We start from the raw sequence: 22,309 nt of genomic DNA on the forward strand, positions 1-22,309 counted from the left end.
ATTCTGTACGTAGACATATCCGATTGCGGGGTGGGGGGTGGGGTGGGCGGTGGGTGTTAAACTAACAGTGATTGAGTTTGTCTGATGTGGCCCGGCCTTTGCTTATGAGCTCAGTGGCAGCCTCTTTCTGTTGAAGTTCATTCATTAGCTTGAGAGGAAGGAAAGAGTGGGGCCACGTCCCTCCCACAGGAACATAATCTCAACCCACCAGTGCATGGAACCATCTTAGAACTTGGGCCCAGGACGCAGGGGCAGAGTCCGAATCCGTTTCGGAAGCCTAGTTCTTCGGGGCTCGTTGTGTTCAGTCGGGAGCAGGGCAGCACACTGAAGCCTTGTCTTGTTGGCAGGGGTCTGCACCCGGGAGCCCCCTTTCTATATAATCACTGAGTTCATGACCTATGGGAACCTGCTGGATTACCTGAGGGAGTGTAACCGGCAAGAGGTGAACGCCGTGGTGCTGCTCTACATGGCCACTCAGATCTCGTCGGCCATGGAGTACCTGGAGAAGAAGAACTTCATCCACAGGTAGGAGCCCGGCCAAGCTGCCCCCGCCGCGGGCCTGTGGGGCGCGCGTGGGGCGCGGGCATCCTTCGACACAAAGCCCCAACCCGCGAGGTCTCCTGGCTCAGCCTCTCTCTTCAGTGCTGGCAGCTCATCGGACCTTGGAGCAAAGGCAGACGCCAGGTTCCTGACGCCGCCGGCTTCGGGCGTGCATCCGGGACTAAATTCAGCCCGGCCTGGCCCCTGGACCGCCAGAGCGCTTCATCCCCAGCCTGAGAAGTATTGAATATTTCACTTCGGAACCATTTTGGGCTAAGAGGAATATTGAATGAAGTTTATAAAAGGCGCCCCTTCTAATCATCGCGGCTCCCTCTGGAGTAGAGCGCTCACTGCTCCTCCAGGGCCGGGGTTCATCAGTTATGACCTCTTCCCGGGAGCCGTTGGCATTGCTTTTACACAAGCGCTCAGTAACAGCCGTGCGTGGGTTTTGTTTCTGTGCTGCGTGTTTTTCCTTCTCTTCATTATTATCATTTCATTGTCCGCTTAACTTGCTGTCATCTGGTTCAGGGATGTTTCCACTACTGTCAGAATCGTGTATACGTAGTTCTGAATTAAGCGTCTTTGCTGCTTTAAAGCCTGGAGTGTTTTGACCTTCAAGTGTGCCGCAATTATCTTGGTCTTTGCATTCTTTGCTGGTGGAAATGGCGTCCTAGCAAAGTGACGGCCTCTGCAGGACGGGGCCTGATGGGCTTTGCCGGAGTCTTTTACACAAGACGCTCTCCCCGCCACCGTGGTGACCTTTCCTACCCAATTAACTCAAGTATGAAACCTGTACATGAGACTTCATAGTGAGGAGTAAGGGTGGCATGTGTGACATGCTGGCGGTTCCTCATAAGACGGATTTTCTCTGCTCCACGAGAGCCTCCTTCAGATGCTCCCGTCACTCAAGAAAGTGAACCCTCTGAGGCTGCAGACTGAGATCTCTTGACTCCTGGTTTGCCTTGCACGGCTAGGTTCGTTCTCTCTTCGTTCAAGCAAACTTAAAGTGCTTTACCAAAATCCTGTTAGGCACAGCTCTCCTGTATTTCCTTCCCCTCTGATCGCTGATGGTCAGGCTATCGTACGCAGCCATCGCCTTAAGCTGGTGCATCTTCTCATCCCTCATTCCAGTTTGCCCTGCGATTTCATGGTTAATGTCCGTGAACCAAAGATTAGACTCCTACTTCCCAGGGAGAATCAGGAGGCGGGAGGAAGCTGATTGCACAGGGGAGAGTTTACAGGGCACATTTGGGTAAGCACCAGGAAGAAACAGGACAGTGGGAAATACATTTGGGTAAAGGACGTCGTGGGCTTTTTTTAAATTTTGTCCTATCAAGTCTGAGTAGGACAAGCGAGGCTCAGTCTGATTTAAGTTTCTCGAGATCGAGGCCTGGCCTACGCGTTTGTGCCCCGTGCCTGGCACAGAGCAATAATAACTGAACAGACGCTTAGATGACACTGTTCTCCAGGCATCCGTCGAAGTGCTTTACCTATTAATTCACTACCACCCATAACCATGCTAAGAAGTAAGCGCCGTCATTATCACCTTCATTTTATGGCTGGCATAAGTGAATCCGAGGGTGATTAACTTGCTCCAGGTCATGGGGCCAGGGAGGCTGCTCCCTGTGCCACCCTCTGCACGTGGGAGCGCGGTGGGTGCTGAGGGACGGGCGCTGCTCCCCAGGGGGCCTGGACTCCATTTTCCCATTGTCGGTATCGCACCTTTATAGACAACGGTGGTGGACTTGTGAAGCTGGAAAGCTAGCCGGAAACTCTCACAGATTAACTTTTTCCTTTCCCAGAGATCTTGCTGCCCGAAACTGCCTGGTAGGGGAAAACCACTTGGTGAAGGTGGCTGATTTCGGCCTGAGCAGATTAATGACAGGGGACACCTACACAGCCCACGCCGGGGCCAAGTTCCCGATCAAGTGGACGGCACCCGAAAGCCTGGCCTACAACAAGTTCTCCATCAAGTCGGATGTCTGGGGTAAGGGCTGCTGCTCCGGTTTCGCCCTCGCCCATGCAGGGTGGGGCTGTTTCCCTGTTTTTCTTTTCTCTCCTTGCTTTTTCACTTCCTCTTTCTTGCTCTTTCGTTTCTTTTTCACTACTTAGTTCTCTTCCTTACTTCTTTTTCATTTTAAAATCTTTTCTCCCCTGTTTTCTGTCCAAAATGAAGTAAAAGTGAGCTTTTTTCTTCCAAAATAATTCAGATTAACTTTTTTTCCCCCACTCACCATCTTTACCTCTTCACTCTTAGTTTGCTGCCTAGGTTTGCAGGGGCAGCCGGCCCACCCTGCAGGCACCCAGAGTCTTCCTCTGTGGAGAGAATGCTATATAGTTTGGTTTGGGATTCAAGTAGAATATTACCCTCTGAAGCCTCATGTGACAGTATTTTATTTTTACTTTTTTGAAAAGAACGTTTTATTATGCCAGTTGTAAGCATACACTAAAGAAGACAGAGTTACCTAATGTGCCCCAGGCACCCATCACCCAGCTTTGCTGTCATCGCCTCATGGTGCCTCTCATCCTGTTATTTCAAAGCAGATCCCAGACAGCATAATATCTTGTCCATGAATATTTCACATAAGTCTCTCAAAGATGACTTTTTAATTTGTATAACCACAAGTTGAGATGCATTTCTGAATATTATCAAATATCTAGTCAGTGTTCAAATTTCCAATGAAATCATGAAAGTCATGCGTTTTTTCTTTTCTTTTTTTAATTAATTAATTTATTTTTGGCTGTGTTGGGTCTTCGTTTCTGTGCGAGGGCTTTCTCTAGCTGCTGCGGTGAGCGGGGGCCACTCTTCATCGCAGTGCGCGGACCTCTCACTGTCGCGGCCTCTCTTGTTGGGAGCACAGGCTCCAGACGCATAGGCTCAGTAGTTGTGGCTCACGGGCCTAGTTGCTCCGTGACATGTGGGATCTCCCCAGACCAGGGCTCGAACCCGTGTCCCCTGCACTGGCAGGCAGATTCTCAACCGCTGGCGCCACCAGGGAAGCCCTTTTTTTTTTTTTTAAACAGTATGTTTAAATTGGGATAGAAATAGGAATCTCACAGTGCTATTAGTTGACAGTGGCCCTTAGGTCTCCTCTACAGTGTAAATTCCTTCTTTATCCCTCTGCGTCCCTTGCTAGTTATTTGTTGAAGAAATCCCGTCATTTGTCCTTTAAAGTCTCCCACACTCTGGACTCTGCTCACTGTACCCCTGTGGTGAGATCTACCATGTTCTTCGTTCTTCACTCTCTCTAGATAACGGGTATTGGGATCGAGGCAGCTTGATCACGTTCAAATTTGACTTGTTTTTCTTTTAGTAAGAGTACTTCATAGGAAGGGGTGTACATTTTCAACAGTAGGCCCATAATTCTTAGTTTTCTCTCTTGGTCTAGATCCGCTGATTTATTAGGGTTGCCAAATGATAATTCTCCTTCCTTATGCATTTATTAGCTCAATACTTCTATAAGAAGAAACTTCTTCTCCCCTACTGTCTGGCTATAGTAAAGGTACAGTTCATACAGGAAAGATAGGATAAATGTTTGCTTCCTTGCCATTATTTACCGGTTTCCACGATAACAAATTGGTTTCTTGATACCCTCCAACGGTGACCAGGTTTTTGTTGTTTGTCTTTTGTGATATTATTATAAGCTCTTGGATTTAAATATATTTGAGTATATTATGGATTAATCCACTGTAGTTGTTTTTTAAATTGACGTTCAGATTGTCTCATCCTTGGCCAATGGGGACTTCACATTGTTGCTGGTCTTCTACAGCATCTCTGCTATCTGGAATGATAAAATATTCCAGGTTCATTCTCTGCCCCAGACCTGAATCACCTGTTTCTCCAAGGAGTTCTGGTTCCTAAATGGGACCTGGAATTTCAACGATTCTGTAAGATTTTAATGAAATTTTTGGAGTTGGAAGGGCCCTTAGAGGTAATCTCATGTACCCAGAAAGGAGAGGTGGCCTGTCTTAGGCACATGACTAGTTGCTCACAGAGCCATGAGTAGTAATGGCCTCCTCAGTTCCAGTCCTACGTTCCTTCCACCACACCTCCCAACATGATGGCTAGGCTCCCTAAAAGACCCTGGAGGGGCTGAGCAACCCAGGCCTCTTCTCTCCTTCTGTTTTAGTCGGTGGGCGTGAGTAAACGGAAAACCTCATTCTTTCCTGTTCTATCCGGGGCTGTTGGTAATTAAGAGCCGGGTAGAATGTCAGTGTCTGACCTGCTTCTGAGGGTGTAACTTCTGATGTCTGCTGCACAGTTCACCAGTTTTAAGTGCAGTGTAGTTAAATCGTACACATCTCGAATGATCCTGATGTTTCTTTTTTCTTTTAGCGTTTGGAGTGTTGCTTTGGGAAATTGCTACCTACGGCATGTCACCTTACCCAGGAATTGACTTGTCCCAGGTGTATGAACTCCTAGAGAAAGACTACCGCATGGAGCGCCCGGAAGGCTGCCCAGAGAAGGTCTACGAACTCATGCGAGCATGTGAGCCTTCCCCCGCCAGTTCTAGAAGTCTCTGCGGGCACTTTACATATACCCAGGGCAGGAGATATATGTAAAGTAAAAAAAAATCGAAGTATTCCATTTCCTCTCTTCATTCCCCTTCTTCAGAAGCAACTAATGTAACAGTTTGCTACCTGTTTTTTTTTTTTCACTTTTTCAGTATGCCTTTATTTACCCATAGTATTTTATGTGTGAGTGTTTTTTGTTTTTAATGCAAAAATGAGATTGATAGATACCAAACCTGGGTTTCTTATTAATAAATACAAATTTCTGGTATAGTAGGCAAATATTCCAGGTGACTTTTATCCACTCGCTTTTTTATATATATGTATAAAAATTTATTCCCTCAACTTTTTTTTTTTTTTTTGCACTTAGCAGTGTAACAGGCGTGTCTTTCCACGTCCGTAATTCAGAGCTTGTGCTCTTTCTTTCTCTCGCTCTCTCTCCCACTTTCTCGCCTCGTGTCTTTCCTTACGTAGCTGCCTGGCATCTGTTACATGATCTATTCATTCATCCAGTCCTCTTTGGATGGACATTTGTTTGTCTTCTGCCATTATGAACAAGACAGGAACCGGCACCCTCATACGTACATGACTCTGTGCGTTATGCTAGTACTTACGGGAGTTGAACTGTTGGTTCAGAGAGCCGTGTGCATTTTAAGTTCTGATAGATTTTCTCAAATTGTTTTCCCAAAAAGTTTATACGAATTTATATTCTCACCAGAAACATGTGAGAGGGACCCTACGTCCTCACCTCCACTGGGCTTATCAGTCAGTCCTTAATCCTCATTTTCATCTTGTTTTAATTAGCACGTCTTTACTGGTGAGGGATTCGGACTTCGATAACCATGAAGTGAGGGTGAGATAGGAGGCAGGCCGCTTGGTTGAGTAATTTTCTGCATTTGCTGGGGGCAGGTTGGGAAGAATACGTTTGTAAATGTAGTGGTTGCTGTCAGCGTGTCCCTGGCGTTTTATAATCCGTATTCCTGCCAGTATCTAAAGTCTTCCCAAATTCTTAATGCCTGCAACAGGGCACAGTGGCATTTGTCACTTGAACTTGTCATAGCAAAAGATGGTTAGCAGGATTGGAATGCTGCTTTAACTTCCAGACTTTTCCTTGAGAATTTCTCATCCCCTGCTTGTGAGCAAGGCCTCATGGGTAGTCTGACTTGGTTCTCATCTGTCCAGGTTGGCAGTGGAATCCCTCTGACCGGCCCTCCTTCGCTGAAATCCACCAAGCCTTTGAAACAATGTTCCAGGAATCCAGCATATCAGACGGTAAAGTGCTGGTCCTTAGGGTGCCTGCAGTGGGGAGAGAGGTTGGGATGGGAGGGACGGCCGTGTGGGACCCAGCCCAGTCCTTCAGTCCACTTCCTGCTAGAGTGCGTGGGCCAGCAGCTTACCTGAGACCGGAAAGCTGGGCGGGGGGTGGCCCTCTGTCTCTTGCAGCCAGGGTTCTGAAAACTGCTCGAGTACTATTTCCTCAGGATGTGTATCTCTTTTCTGTAACTGTGTATAGATGACTACTCTTGTCTTAAAAAGAAAAAGAAAACCAACATACCAAAATGACGTCGTTACTGATGACTGCTGGTTTTGTTGTTGATTTTTTTGGTGGTTCTTAGAAGTGGAAAAGGAATTGGGGAAGAAAGGCATGCGAGGGGTTGCAGGTACTCTGCTGCAGGCCCCAGAGCTGCCCACCAAGACGAGAACCTCCAGGAGAGCTGCCGAACACAAAGACGCCCCCGACGTGCCCGAGACGCCCCACTCCAAGGGCCCAGGAGAGACTGGTACGTCCTCACCACCCGCACCCGCCTGAGGCCTGGGGGAGTCGACCCTCAGGGCCAGTGCAGGCAGATGGGAAGCAGTGAGTGGAAACTGCACAGAAAGACAGGCAAACCCCGTGTTAGTGGTCCAGCTTCGAAAAGAGGAAGGTTCTCATTTTCCTCCAGCAAGCCCCTGCCCCGTCATTTAGGAGCCATTGGCTTAGGCAGTGGTGCTTATGAAACCTACTCGGGACAAACCCGCCTGTTCGTGTATCACTCACAGCATTTGTGCTTGCTCTTGTGGCAGATACAGCAATAGTAAAACACTGACCCAAACGAAGAGCAGCTCGTTGTGAAAGCGCTGATACGAAAAACTCCCTGGCACCGACGGAGCCAGGAGACACCTGTGGAGAGCTGGAGAGCTGGTGTCCCCTCGTGGTCTCTGAGAAGAGACCGTTTCTGGTGCTCTTCCCTAGACTAGCGAGGGCGGTGGGAGTGGTGAAAAAGGGCTCTCAAGGTCCTCTCGGGGGTAACATTAGTAAACACCGATCCAGTGCTTCCTGTGTGCCAGGCTTGACTCTAAGCGAGACTGTTCTGATTTAGCAGTTCCCCCAACGAAAAAAAAAGAAAAAGAAAAGATACAGAAGCCTCGGTTCTACAGCAGACCAACTGAATGGAGGTGTCTGAGGCAGGCCCAGCATCTGGGTGGTGCTCTGATGGGCCACACGCTAGGTGAATGGGAAGGGGCAGGACAAAGCCGGAATCTGTGGGCCCCATGATTCCCAATTTTTTTCATCATGTACCCATGTTAATTTTAAAAAGTTGAGGATGGGAGGAAGGGAGACACAAGAGGGAAGAGAGATGGGGACATATGTATATGCATAACTGATTCACTTTGTTATAGAGCAGAAACTAACACACCGTTGTAAAGCGATTCTACCCCAATAAAGGTGTAAAAAAAAAAGTTGAGCGTGCAGGTCTTATACATAGGTATGTGTACGTACTACTGCACAGACACGTATACTATAAAATATAGCAAAAGTGTACACTTGAAAGGTTTACATAAGAAATGAACCTAAATTCGAGTGCGTTCTTGGCGCGCCCTCGGACCGTCTAGCTCACCTAGCGCACCCCGCTTTGATGGCATGTAGACTATCCGGAATCTGGACCCCGCGTCCTTCTGTCAGTGGCCCTGATTACAGGTCGCGGAGCGGTGTGGGGAGGAGAGGCTGCTGTGAAAACTTGCAGCTTATAAAAGCCCACTGATAAGCAGTTGTGTTCATTTATGCCCATCGGTATTCATCTGACGGGTATTTTGATACGTTATCTCATGGTGAGCCAGGAGTGTCAATTAGCTTTTCAGCCCTGAAATAGAGCTGTGCATAATTCATTAGCATTTCCCTTTCTTCACCTTCTTCCGCTGGATGAAGGTTTGGGGAGGTCCTTGGCTTCCCCTGATTCGGAAGCCCTGTGTGCCACCTGGTGTTCTCACAAAGGCCCCCGCTACCTCAGCTTTGAGTTACAGGGCGCTGACGGCAACCGCGCCCGCAGCCGCCCTCGGAGGGACAGTTCCGTCATTCACTCGCGGGGAGCTTGGCAACAGCAGAAAGATTTCTTAGGAGCTATTATTCATATTTAAAGAATGCCCATTTAAAAATTTTAAAAGGTCACCCATCTTGTTTCCCAAGCATAATGGCCCATTGTCGTTGCACCGTGTGGTATGTGGCCCCTTCCCTCCTGACCGTCCTCGAGGGAGCCTCAAGCGGCTGACTGGTCCGAGAGGCACAGGTTCTGACCCTGGGCTTGGCCTTGTCGTGCTTTTTACCCTCCAGATAGTGGTGTTGAGGGGACTCTGCTACTTTAAAGGAAACCAGCAAAGAGATGAGGGGACTGGGGGTGTCCCCGCTTTTTGCTGTGCTGTCTTCAAGGAGAGAGACCTAAGCTTTTCCTAATAATAATACCAACAGTGACAACAGTTACTGAGAAATTTCGTGCCAAGAGCTGTGATTGCTCCACGTTCGTTATCGCATTACATCCTCACAGCAGCGCTGTGGGTAGGTTTAATGTCCTCCGTGTTATAGATGAGAAAGCTGGGGATGCGCAGAGAGAACTAACTCGCCCAGGTGGCTGGCAGCGGGACCGCACGCAGGCCTGTCAGAGCCCAGTGCCCGGACCCGTGGCTGCTCTGTAGGAACAGGCCGGCTGATCCAGGCAGGTTCCCCGCTCACTCAGTCGCCTTTGGCCTGGAGCCATTAAACTCTTCCCCATGTGTTTCAGATCCTCTGGACCACGAGCCTGCCGTGTCTCCATTGCTCCCTCGAAAAGAACGAGGTCCTCAGGATGGCGGCCTAAATGAAGACGAGCGCCTCCTCCCCAAAGACAAGAAGACCAACTTGTTCAGTGCCTTGATCAAGAAGAAGAAGAAAACAGCCCCAACCCCTCCCAAACGCAGCAGCTCCTTCCGGGAGATGGACGGCCAGCCGGAGCGCAAGGGGGCCCCGGAGGAAGAAGGCCGAGACATCAGCAACGGGGCGCTGGCACTTGCGCCCGCGGACGCCGCCGAGCCAGCCAAGTCCCTAAAGCCCAGCAGCGGGGCTGGCGTCCCCAATGGAGCCTTCCGGGAGTCGGGGGGTACAGGCTTCCGGTCACCCCACCTGTGGAAAAAGTCCAGCACGCTGACCAGCAGCCGCTTGGCAGCCAGCGAGGAGGAGAGTGGCGGCAGCTCCAGCAAGCGCTTCCTGCGGTCCTGTTCCGCCTCCTGCGTGCCCCACGGCGCCAAGGACACCGAGTGGCGGTCGGTCACGCTGCCTCGGGATCTGCAGTCCACGGGAAGACAGTTTGACTCGTCCACATTTGGAGGGCACAAGAGTGAGAAGCCAGCTCTGCCTCGGAAGCGGGCAAGTGAGAACAGGTCTGACCAGGTGACCAGAGGCACAGGCACTCCCCCACCCAGGCTGGTGAAGAAGACCGAGGAAGCAGCCGACGAGGTCTTCAAAGACACGGCCGAGTCCAGCCCGGGCTCCAGCCCTCCCAGCCTGACCCCAAAACTCCTCCGTAGGCAGGTTGTGGTCGCGCCTTCCTCCAGCCTTCCCCACAAGGACGAGGCTGGGAAGTCCAGTGCCTTGGGGACGCCTGCCGAGCCGGTGCCCCCCACCGGCAGGGCAGGGCCAGGTGCTTCTGGAGGGACCAGCAAGGCCCCTGCCGAGGAGTCCAGAGTGAGGAGGCACAAGCCCTCCTCCGAGTCCCCAGGGAGAGACAAGGGGAAATTGTCCAAGCTCAAACCCGCCCCGCCACCCCCTCCTCCAGCCTCCGTGGGGAAAGCCGGGAAGGCCTCCCAGAGCCCGAGCCAGGAAGCAGCCGGGGAGATGGGTGCCAGTGGGAAAGCAAAACCCATGGCTCTGGTTGTGGATGCCGTGAACAGTGACGCTGCCAAACCCAGCCAGCTGGGAGAGGGCGTCAAAAAGCCCGTGCTCCCGTCCATGCCAAAGCCCCAGTCGTCCGCCAAGCCAGCGGGGACCCCGACCAGCCCAGCCCCTGCTCCCTCCGCGCTGCCATCAGCATCGTCTGCCCTGGCAGGGGACCAGCCGTCCTCCACCGCCTTCATCCCTCTCATATCGACCCGCGTGTCTCTTCGGAAAACCCGCCAGCCTCCGGAGCGGATTGCCAGTGGTGCCATCACCAAGGGCATGGTCCTGGACGGCACCGAGGCCCTGTGCCTGGCCATCTCCAAGAACTCTGAGCAGATGGCCAGTCACAGCGCCGTGCTGGAAGCCGGCAAAAACCTCTACACGTTCTGCGTGAGCTATGTGGACTCCATCCAGCAAATGAGGAACAAATTCGCCTTCCGCGAGGCCATCAACAAACTGGAGAACAGTCTTCGGGAGCTTCAGATCTGCCCGGCGACGGCAGGGAGCGGCCCGGCGGCCACGCAGGACTTCAGCAAACTCCTCAGCTCCGTGAAAGAGATCAGTGACATCGTGCAGAGGTAGCAGAAGCCGGGCGTCGGGAGCCTGCAGCGCGTGAGGGCTCCCCCGTGCCCGTGCCGGTGGCTGAGACGGGACCGGCGAGCTGGGACCTTGGCCCAGGAGCTCTGCGCTGGGCAGGGCCGAGGCCGCCGTGGAGTGCAGCCCTACTACCTACGTCATGGCCCCGCCGTTCTCCTGTGCTTGCCTTCTCCTCAGCCCGGGCTCCCTGAGCCATCTGTCCGAGTTCTATCTGTGGAGTTCCTGCTCTGTGGACTGCACGCCAGCCTCTTTCCCACATCGTGCTTCAAAACTGAGCTCTTGGGGGCAGGTGGGAAGGTGGATGAGCACTTCCTTTTCATCTGTCTTTCTGGAGGACCTCCCCTGGCTATGCCTTTGCCTCCATTTCACCCCAAGAACGAGTGCCCTGCGTGGGAGCTGTGTCACCAAGGCCTTGGGAACGGTCGCCTCCACTCACCCCGCGCAGAGAGGTTGTGCACTCACCTTCCTCGTGCCTCCTGTGCCGAAGACACGTTTCCAGAACTGCATCTTGGGAAGTGCTACCAGCTGGCCACCCTCCCCTCCACTGCTGCCGCGGGCTGGTGCCCTCACCATTTCCTCACGTGAAGGACAGCTCTTGATTTGGGGGGTAAAACAGGGTGCTAAAACCAACCAGCCTCCGGGTCCCGGGACAGGTGGGGAAGCCGAGGAGGCCCGTGATGTGGGAGAGGCTCCTTGTCACCCGCTCTCTCCGTGTCCTTAGAGCCCAGTTCCCGGCTCCCTTGTGACATGCACTGCTAATCCTGGATAGAAAGCTTGAGTCTTAAGGGTAGCAGGGTCGCTGGTCAGCGTACGGGTGCCCCAGAGGCGGGAGGGGTGGCGGTGGGTGAGCAGCTGCTGCCGAGATAGCCCAGGGCTGGGCCAGTCTGCGGTGAGCGCAGGGTTACCTTCCTTCCGAATTTCCAGGTGCCCTGAAGAGGCACTTGGTCTCGCTCTCCGATTGACCTCTTTCCGCTCTGTTGTCCTCCTCTAAGGCAAAGCAGATGCTTGCAGGGCTCTTTCCCTGGTGACAAGCCAGTCTTCAGCTTTCTGGAGTTCTTGAAGCCTTTCAGAACTCGGCCCTCAGCACAGCTGCCTCCGATACAGAAGGAGCTGCCATTGGGCGCCAGTGCACGCAGAGGAGGAAAGGGACTGGAGCACCGAAGCCCAGCCAGCGTTGGCTGCACCCTGACGGGCACATGTCTTATTTAATTACCACGAGCGACACTTAACCTAATGTTGCGGTTGGGCTCATCAGGGATGAAGAAAATCACAAAACAAATGAACCCCCAGAAAGGGTCTCAGAGAGCAGCGTAATCTCCCCCAGGCTGTCCAGGACCAGGCTCGTAGGGCAGGAGCCCAGTGTCCTTGACCTTGACCTGGAGCCGCTGCTGAAGAGCAGGCCGACGGGCCCCTGTCTGGGCCTCGCCGCGCTCAGGAGCGCCCCCTGGAGAAACCAGGAGGAAACCACCTTGTGCTCCCCAGGCCTCCTAGGGCCTGTGACCAGCACAGGCCCGATGTTTACGCTCATCACCTAAATTTGTATTTTATTTCTCTGGTAGAGGTGGTGTCCTCTGAGTCGTTTTACGCTGTTTTCACAGCACGTCGCCTCTTTGCCCCCCAGACTGCTGTGCTACACAGACCGAGGGAGGTGCCAGAGCACCGCCAGTGGCCTTGCAGACAAAGCAAAACAAAGCCCACCCAGGTTCCCTCCACTGCCTGTTTCTGTGAGGTACTGGTCTCTTCCTGTTCACATGATGTGCCACTATATTTTGCATTTATACTTTGGTATTACACTCTTTTTATAGACTTGCTCTTTTATAAATGATGTGTAAATAGTTTTCCACCGTCCTCCCTTCCGGAATGCCTATGGTGTCTTTTTTTTTTTTTTTCAGTCCAGTACATTTTGTTTCTGTATGTGACTCTGTTTTTTGAATCCACGTCTCTCCTCCGTAGTATTTTTTAAATAAATGTTTACAACACTAGCACGTGGGCAGGTTGCTTTGGTCTGCAGTTCCTCACTGTTGTTCAGAGCCGAGGTGTGCATGTGGGCAGGGAAGGAGTCAGGCTTTCCCGAAGGGGCCGGGGTCTCCGTGTTGGGTCTTACAGAATAGAACGATCCCGCATCGGCCGTTTCACAAGCCTGTCCTCATCTCAGGCCCTTCCTGTGCCCTTGACACCTACCTGCCAGCAGCCTGGCTCTTGGCGGCGGCACTGAGAGTGGGCTGTGCCACCTGTCAGGCCGTCACGGTGTCACTGAAATGGGGGAAGGAGGTCACGTCCCGGATTTCTCTCTGGCCTGAAAGGGTTAATCGCTCCCCAAGTGCATTCTTTCTCTTTACATTTGAGCTCACTTTCAGCCACTGTCATCAGTCCCCAGAGCACCCCTCGCTTGCGTTCCACGCACCAGGCATCTTATTTCTTTGTGTGGATGAGGAAGGAAAGGGGGTGCTGGCCCGGGCCGGGCTGTGACCTCTCCCAAGGGGACTCTCGAGGAGGGTGCTGACGAGTCCTCGTCTTGGTCTCCATTTAACGCCAGCTGGCAGCTTGGAAAGTGGAAGTCAGGGGGAGTGAGTAGCACCCTCTGATAATGGCGCTTATTACACCAGCAGCCTTGTCAGAGGATACAGATCCTGTCCCCCAAAGCACGTTGAAGAACACGGTTCCGTGAAGCCTCTTCCCCGGAGACCTCGGCAGCTGCACCTCGGCTGTGCTGCACGTCGGGCGGCGCGCTCGAGCCGGAGCTGCAGACGGCCCCCGGGACCCGTTTCTCCCCTCGTCTCACCGAGGCAGGACCCAGGCCCAGGCCGCAGAGTCTGTTAGTGGCTGAACCATCACTTGACACCAGACCTCCCGAGTCCAGGGCTTTTCCACAGGCAACGCGCTCTTCCCTTGAGTGACAGCTCGCAATCTGAAAGAGGGCGTAGAGCGATTATGTTGACAGCCACACTGACGTGGACCCTTCACGGAAGCCTCACAGCAGCCTCTTAGGCAGGGTGCGTTGTCCCGTTTTCCCCACGCTCTATGACTGGAGTTTACTCGTCCAGCCATAGCTCACACGTGGCGAGGCCGGGACGCAGCCTCGTGTACACGCTAGCCACCTTGGCGGCTGTTCCGGTGTGAAATAAGGGTCTTAGAAGACTCTTCTCCAAAGTGAGAATCTTCCATGACTGTCACCCGAGCCCAAGAAACTTCCTTGGGTCTAGCCATTCTAGGACAGTGGTCCTTAACCTGTTTTTAGGTCAGAGAAACCCTTGAGGACCAAATGAGGACTGCGGATTTAGCCCCAGGAAGACGTATACCCGTGTGCGCACACGACGGTGTTCAGAGGATTCTGAGTCCCGCCCTCAAGGCGCAGAACCGAGGAGTGAGTACCCGAGGGCCCAGCCCCCCGCAGGCGGGCGGCCGCTGTTGGTGCTACCGCAAAATACAAGCCTCGAGTGTCAGAGTGTTAAAACACTTGCTGTTTCTGACTATCGAATGTGAAATAGCTAGTGGGCAGCAGCCGCATAGCACAGGGAGATCAGCTCGGTGCTCCGTGACCACCTAGAGGGGTGGGAGAGGGAGGGTGGGAGGGAGGCTCAAGAGGGAGGAGATACGGGGATATATGTATACGTACAGCTGATTCACTTTGTTAAAAAGCAGAAACTAACACACCATTGTAAAGCGATTATACTCCAATAAAGATGTTAAAAAATATATATACATAACAAAAAAGAACCCCAAACACTGAAGAACCCCAAATGGGAAACAACCCAAGGTCATGAAGAGCCAGGGAGGATAGGTACGTGCGGGGTGTTCACTCCGTGGAATGTCGGGGAGCAGTGGGGTGGGACAAACGCGCCCCACTCCGTGGTGTGTCATGCCCGGCAGCCGCCAGGCGACATGCTAATGCGTCGGCTCCCATGTACTCCAACGGGCATGTAGTCTGGTGTAGAAGTCAGGGGGCGGGTGACCGGGGTGCGGGAAGGAGGCTCGTGCCTGGTCGGGGCACAAGGGAGCTCTGGGGGCAGGTGACGTCCTCTTGCTTAGTCTGGGTGGTGCTGGCTAGTGGGTGTGTCACTGGGTGAACGCCCGTCAGACTGCACTTAGAATTGGGGCACGTTCCGGATGTGTGTTATATTGCGATGAAAGTCTTCTTAGAATTACAGCTCACACGCGAGTGCTTTTAGCTATTATAGACGCGCCCTGCATTACTACGTGGAACACCCACACCTTTTTTTTTGTTTGTTTAAATGAGGGAGGTTCTGTCACTGTCTTCATTTAATGGGTGAGAAAGCTGGCTTCAGAGATGTGAAGCAACTTGCCCGAGGTCACACAGCACGTGCCAGCTTAACATCTGCTGTGCCAGACGAATTTGTCGATGATCCAGATGGCCCCAGCATGACTAGCAGAGACCTGGGCTCCAGGGCCAGGCCCCTCCCTTCATCATGGAAGAGAAGAATTCAGAATTACAGCTAGCCCAGCTTTTTGGGTGTCGGGGATATTTTATAGACAGGGTTCCCCAACTGAGTGCTCTGGGGGATCGATTTCTAAATGTCATCTCGGTACAGGAGACATCAGGTGGGATAAGACTGCCCAACCACAGTATCCCCTGCCCATGTCTGCCCTCCTTCCTGGTCGCCCACCATCTTGGGCGGGGCCCCAGCTCCCTGGCTGGAGGGTGAAAGCCCCTTGCCTGGGTCGGGGTCTCCAGTGGAGTGTGTCGTGCAGCATCTTGGGCACCAGCACCAAGTTAGGACGAGGTGGCCTCTTGTTTACTACAGCAGTGCCCTGATGGCTTGCTGGCCACGCGAATCTCTTTTTTTCTTAGACATTTTTATTAACATTTCAAACATACAAGAAAACATAGACAAATATTCGCCGTCCGTTTTAATAGCTAAATACCTTGAGATCTACACACCAAGATGAAGCCTTTTTTGTGTCTTGAATGTATAAAATGGGCGAATGCAAAGAGCTCTCGGGTGCCTGGGCTGGAGGAGAGAGCGCTGCCACGCCAGGTGGAGCGGACCTGGCGGCCCCGGGGAGCTTCATCTCCCCGCTTCCAAAAGAAGTGTTTTCCGAAGAGCCTCACCTTCACTAATCTGGGGAGTAAACTTCCCCACCGAGAAGAGAGCGAGGGTGTGGGGTGGCACGAGAGGCCCCCAAACCTTGACAGAGCCAGTAGGGTGGAGAGGGCTGCGGGGGGTGGTAAAGAGGAAATTTAGCCAAATGTTGTGGGAGTGGATCTAACAGATCGATGCCCTCAGTTTGATTGCTCTGACTTCCAGGGTTATTGAGCTCAAATATACAAGCAACTGGAAAGAACAGCTTTGTTGTTGATTTCTGTTCAATGATGAAAGACTAATGACAGGATATCCTCTGCTTTGAAGGCTCTCCCCCTCCCCGCTTTATCTCAGATTTCTCCATCAAGGCTCACCTAACCCTACTAAATTAAAAACCAGCCCGTGTACGCCCAGAGCGGCTGTAAACACGTGCAGGAGTGCCTCCACCTTGGTGACCTCCGGGTTCTCACAATTAGTGACCACAGGGGCGGCTCCTTTTGTCCTAAGAGTAGAAGTTGGCGAGAGAACGTCAGCCAGGGGACCTTGCCACAGGGCGTCCCTCTGCCCTTGGCCTCTGGTCTGTTCTGTTTCACCTGGTCTTTCGTGAGCACGTTCTCTGGCTTCTTTGTGTGTATAAATGAGCTGAGGGATGGGCTAATCCAGGTTGCTGCCCCCGCACCGCCCTTAACAGAGTGGAAATGAGCACATGCTTGGCTCGGAGCCTGAGCTGGGACCGTACTTCCTTCATCCGGCCACCCTGTAGTGCACAGTCTCAGCACCAGGGCTGTCCTTTATGGACACACTGGGGCCCGTTTTCTTGAGATTTGCCTTCCGTGGCTGGAGGGCTGAGTGTTTGCCTCTTTCACCAACAGACAAAGACCCACCCCTGTCTGTCACGTTGGCGGGAGGCATCCTGGATCATCCCTTCCTCGACAGTGGCAGAGGACAGGGTATGATGTGCCTCCCAGACTCAGTGTCACCGTCTGGCCCCTGTCACAGCGGCCCTGAGCCCCAGGGCCCGTATATCAAGGCATCGGGGGGAGCAGGGAGGAGCCCCAGGAGAAGACGGCTCGCCTCAGCGTAAGGTGATGTTCTGATTCCTGTGTTCCCGTCCCATCTCTCCAGCCCATTTCTGCTCCCCAGTCAGCCCGCCTCTTGTGTGGCTCAGATCCGTCACCCCTTAATGAAGTGGCTTTCTGGCTGTCGAGGACTGAGAGCTGCTACTGGGGGAAAAGTCTCTAATAGAATGGAAAACACTGTGAAATGCTCCAAGGTGCCAAGCTGGGCCCTGCCTGGTGTGGTTCTAAAAGGCTAATAAAAATCTACCAATTAATTGTGACAGCCCAATGGAAAATTACTCAGTTGTGAACCAGGGGCAAGCAATAGCTGTAAAGGAGGGGGGGAGATGTTGCCATGGGAACATCAATACAGGTTCTCATCTCAGCAGTTGAAGCCAGCCTAGGAGTGAACAGTACCAGACTGCTGGATCTGACTCGGGATGGGATGCAGGACAGACCGAAGCAGCGTTTGAAAGAGGTGCTCTGACTTCCCTCAGGGTAGAGAAGTTGTTTTCAGAATGCTCCCTGCTTAGAGAAAACCAGGGAGACAGCAATCTAGTGGGAGAGGAAAATGCACTTTGTGTGTGTTTCCCTATACTTTTGGCCATGGGTATTTTACCAACTGCCAATTAAGGGGATGCTGGGAGCAGTGTGTGGGTACATGCAACACGATTTCCATCTCCCCATAAGGCACTTGCAGCTCAGGAAAGCGAAGTTCCTGGGGCACAGAGGACCTGTAGCCAAGAGTCAGGCGGGCTTTCCATTACAGTTTTGCAGTTGTTACCACTTTTATTTCAAAAGATACAACACATTCATAGTCTGAACATTGGAAATGCAACCTTGCTACAGCAAACATGTATTCCTTCCTCGTTCATCTCCCACGGGACCCTTGGCTTGGCAAACGCTGCACCACCGAGAAGGAGAGCTGTCAGAAGGGGATGGGCGGGTGGTCCCGAATGGCATCTCAGCACCAGCGGGATGAGGTTTTCTTGCCGGGGGGGATGTTGTGTTAATGGAATGGAGAACAAGATTTCCCTTTTCCACTGTTAACTTTCAGAACCATACTCTGTGGCCAGCGGAATGTGCTTGCTCACAGTTGCACTTCGGATGTCAACCACTGACGTCCCGATGGAGGCGGTCGAAGCTTTGATTATCCCACCGTAATCGCTCAGTCCACCAACCTTCAACTCGGGGCCAGCACGGCCAGCTCTGCCTACTCGTGTTCACGGCCCAACGGCATCCTCGGGCATCCTCAGCTCCATGCCACCCCGGCCAGGGGACTGCTCAGAGCCATCCCCGCAGCGGACGGGGCCGAAACACAACAGTCCGCCAGGGAGCTACACCAGCAGCAATGTTCTCTTCTTAACTGGGACTTGCTTTTGGTCACCTCCTTTTTGACACCATCCAGAATTTTGCTTCAGCAAAGTTGGAAATCAAAAGTAAGCACCCACCTAACCAAACCCACTGCTATTATAATTCCTGTCATAATTCATTATACTAATACCTACACCTTCTCAGCGTCTTGGTCTTTGAGACTCGAGGAGAAGATGGGAATGGAAACGGCCCGGGGGGAGGGCAGGGGGGCGGGTCGCGGAGGAGCCCTTTCTGGGGTGCTATGGCCCCTCCGTCCCCGGCCGAAGCGGAAGCTGAAGCCGCCTTTCTCCCTACTGTAGCCGTTGAGCTCCTCTGCCAGGGTCCCTAACAGGCCACCAGCTTTCTCGCCGTCACCCAGAAGGAAGCCGGTGGCCTCACTGCCATCGTCCTGCTCCCTCCCGAGCCTCAACGTGAAGCCGGCACGCGCTCTGCCCAGCGTCGGTGGCTCCTTGGCCATGACGAGCAGGGCATGTGGGTGTGGCGCTCTCGGCCACCCAGGGGAGCCCCAGGGGAAGTGGCGTCCCCCTGCCAGGTCGGTCCGGCATATTTCGCCTCCGATGCTACCCACGGCGTCCGCAGGCTCTTCTGTGTCCAGCACAGGAAAACAGGCGCCCAGCGGCAAGAAGAGGAGGTCGGGCAGCGAGTAAGGGCTCGTCATCTGGGCCAGGGGAGAGAGAGGAGGGTAACATGCCGCACTCCTGGGCCACGGCACACTTCCCAGGGCCCAGGCGGCCATCAACGAGGAGCCATCAACTCCTCGGCTGAGCCCAGCTCGCAGGCAGCGAGAGGAAGTGTCACCCTGTCGGGGGACCAGGCCTTTGTTGTCTTAGCAGGCTCAGGAGCCCAGCGCACCAATTAGGCTGGCTCTGCCTCTCCCGCAATCTTTGACGGCCTTGGTAACTGAACACTTGTAACGCCACTGCTGCTGGGATGGCTTACAGACAGCCCCGGGGGAGCCGAGCAAATTCGCGCTGGTTCTTCCTGTATTATAATGACCGATTCTTGGGCCATATCATCTCAGAGCCGTGGGCTAGAAAATTAATAGCATCAATCCCTCGTAGTTTTCAACTTGATAATGAATGGGTCTGGTTAAGCTGTTTAGCCGGGACGCTCTGCTAATGTCTCCCTGACGTGGAAACGAGTTACTCCTGAAAGCAGGCCTAACTCAGACGTCCCCCTGGAGAGGAGTGGCCGCCAGTCCCTGCTGAGCACCACCTGTGTGCCAGGCTGTGAGCGAAACCTCTACGTGCACGGTTGCACTTTATCTTCACGATAAACCTTATTTTAAGCACGGTTATTCCCATTTTTTTCAGGCAAGAGCACTGTCAGAAAGGCTAAGAGATTGTGCCCAGGCCACACAGCTAGAAAGTGGGGGCTCTGGGGTTCCTGATCCTAACGGCCAGGGGGCTTGTTGGCGTGCCAGGCCTGTGGGCAGTGCTTTCCGTCCGTACCGGATACCATCCCTCCTAGAGGAGGGCATCCCTTATCCCCATTTACAGAGGAGGGAGTGGTCTCAAAACAGGTGACTTGCCCAAACTTGTCACAGTCTTGTAAGTGACAGAGCTGGGATGCTAGCCCAGGTCTAATTGGGCCTGATGCAGGAACTGCCGCTCTACCCCAAGGATGGCGGTCCATGGGGGATTTGAAACAGAAATAGAGCTTCCCAAAATGCCCCTCCCTTGGCAATAATTGTTCGTTCCCTTGCAAAGGAAGCCTTTTTGGTAACGACCACGGTGAGTCTATGCTGGCTGGTCCTCTGAGGCGTAGAACCGAGGCTAGAATAAAGAGAGTGGGTTCTGGAGAAGATAGCGCAGACCCCCCCAGAGCTCTTTCCAGAAATGGCTCCCTTGAAGACATTTTGAAATGTGCTCAGCCAGAAAGCTTAAAAAAAAAAAAAAGTTCATAAAAGCGGCCCTCCTCTTCCCAAATCCAGTCCTCCTAAGCTTCCCTCATCCCCTGAGGCTGGAGCAACCTCTCACCTGCTTCAGGGAAGCCTCTCCGTCGGAGCCTGGATGGAGCGGGGGCTTTTCACAAGGTGTTTCCTCCCCATAGAAAGCAATGCAGACAGCTTTTGGACTGGGTGGGATTCCATCTGGTGGATGAATCCACCTGGGAATGGCCTCTGGGTCTCAAGAAGGGGGGCATCTTGGTGCACAGAAGAAAGTGACACTTCTCCCCTTTGGGGGGACCATGGACCTCTTCAAGAGCCTAGTGGAAGCTTGGGACACTCAACACCAAAAATTGGGCCCCAGCACAGATGCAAGACCAGGGGCCAAGCCCTGGAGGGCACCTGTGGCCAATCTCTGTGCTGCCCTGGGCTGCAAGATGAGGTGCTGGTCTCCGCCTCTCTGGGCCTTCCCAGCCCGGTGGGTCCCCGTGGTTCCTACTGCCCATGCCCAGCTCCTGACCTGGAGGAGGGCCTGAGTGGGGCTCCTGCTGGGGATGGAGCGGCTGTACTCACCATGCTGTAGGCCTGCTCCCAGGAGGGCCGCTGGACCCTGGGCCGGGCTGGGCAGAGCTGCTCTGGGTTCCCTGTCCAGGAGGTGTGGCTCCCGGGTTCTGCCTGCTTTATATGGGCCCCCTGGGTGCACTTGTGTGGCGCGCTCTGACTGTTGCACATTCCTGACCCTGGGATTCCATTGGAGACCTGGTGGTGAAGGAGGGCGCAGTGTGGACCACATTGATAGAAGACCCAACACAAACAGGATGTGGTCTGATGAGAGGGCCAGACGGGGCTGCCCTTTGCCCAGAGGCCCGCCTTGTTCGGAGGAGTGCAGGCAGCATCCTTAACTATGAGTCACAGGCGTGGCCCTTGAGTACCCTTGGAAGAGGCATCGGAGCCCACCCTGCAGAATCCTAACAGGGGTCTGCCTTTGTGGGATCCGCCTTGCGCTCGCTGCTCACACACCCGCCGCCCAGCCAGCACCACCGCTGCCGTCGGCTCAGGAGGTCAGATGCCTGTCTGTGAAGCCAGCCCTGGCCTTTCACTCTGGTTCGGTGTGAGGTTGTGTTCGGTGCCATAGCTCTCCTGCTCTGGAGCCTTATGAGGGGCTTCGGTGCCAAGAGTCTGAGCTGGGCAGTGGCAGAGGGCGCAGAGGGGGTTTGGCGAGCCCCTCTCTCAAGCCCATGGCCCCCGAACCGTGGTAGGTTTGCTCCTTAGAAGGGAAGCTCAGTCTTCCCATCACCATAGCCCCAGGGCCTGGCTCGGTGCCTGCGGCCCACTTGGGAAAGGACAGCCGGACCAGTGAGTGTTTTCAAAACTCATCTGCCTCTCTGATGTGAGTCACGGAGATGAGGCTGTTAACCCAGTGGGGTTTGTCAAGGGCTGGGTGAAGGTCCTGGTCACGGAGGACACCAGCGTTTGTCATCTCCCCAGGTGAGCTTACGGGCCAGGATGGGGCGCGTCACGAGTTGTCACCTGCACCGCACCCCCCACAGTGGGCTTTGGGGCTGGAGGGGGCTGTGCTGTGGGCGCCGAGTCCCTGGAGGATCCATGCTGGTCCAGGCGTGGCCACGGCCGGAGAGGGGGGACACCTCAGGGCGCCCACCCCCCGACTGTTCACAGCAAAGTCTGCTGCATCCCTCCCCCTGCACCTGTGTGATCACAGAGCGTCCCTGGAGTCTGCTCCGGGCACAGGGGGGCTGTGCGGCTAAGCCAGGGTGCGGGTCCTGGCTGGGCAGAGCGCTCTACAGAGTGTTCTCCAGCCACCAGCCAAGGTGCAGGGCCGGCGCCCAGGACGGGGAAGCGCTGCCCATGGGTGCCCTGCTGACTGGTCCAGCCGCCCACAGACCCAGGAGCACCCCTCCCCTGCCCGTCCCCTCCTCCCGTCCCACCGCTGCTGAGAGACCAGGAGCGGACGCCGAGAAGGCCCAGCACTGCCCCAGCCTCTGCTTCTCGCCGGGCCTAGATCTTCCCTCCGCTGAGAGTGATCAGGTGCTCGGTGAGGCTGCGGCCGCCCTGCAGCTGCCTGAGGGGAGCTGTGCGGGCCAGGCCGGGGACTGAGCACAGAGCATTCCATCTC

The 22,309-nt window shown here is 54.0% G+C and overlaps 1 protein-coding gene across 2 annotated transcripts in view; it reads left to right on the top strand.

The window, feature by feature from the left end:
• ABL1 (ABL proto-oncogene 1, non-receptor tyrosine kinase) overlaps positions 1 to 12,795 on the top strand; it is a 132,189-nt gene extending 119,394 nt beyond the window's left edge. For both annotated transcript variants that reach the window (XM_024762368.1, XM_024762369.1), the window contains exons 6-11: positions 348 to 525; positions 2,343 to 2,527; positions 4,877 to 5,029; positions 6,235 to 6,324; positions 6,669 to 6,833; positions 9,087 to 12,795. In XM_024762368.1, the coding sequence (XP_024618136.1) occupies positions 348 to 525; positions 2,343 to 2,527; positions 4,877 to 5,029; positions 6,235 to 6,324; positions 6,669 to 6,833; positions 9,087 to 10,798 (2,483 nt within the window). In that variant the 3' untranslated portion in view covers positions 10,799 to 12,795. The remainder of the gene's footprint in view (positions 1 to 347; positions 526 to 2,342; positions 2,528 to 4,876; positions 5,030 to 6,234; positions 6,325 to 6,668; positions 6,834 to 9,086) is intronic.
• The last annotated feature ends 9,514 nt before the right edge of the window (positions 12,796 to 22,309 follow it).

This window comes from Neophocaena asiaeorientalis, unplaced genomic scaffold, assembly GCF_003031525.2.
Source record: "Neophocaena asiaeorientalis asiaeorientalis breed wild unplaced genomic scaffold, Neophocaena_asiaeorientalis_V1.1 scaffold78, whole genome shotgun sequence".
Taxonomy (NCBI): Eukaryota; Metazoa; Chordata; class Mammalia; order Artiodactyla; family Phocoenidae; genus Neophocaena; species Neophocaena asiaeorientalis.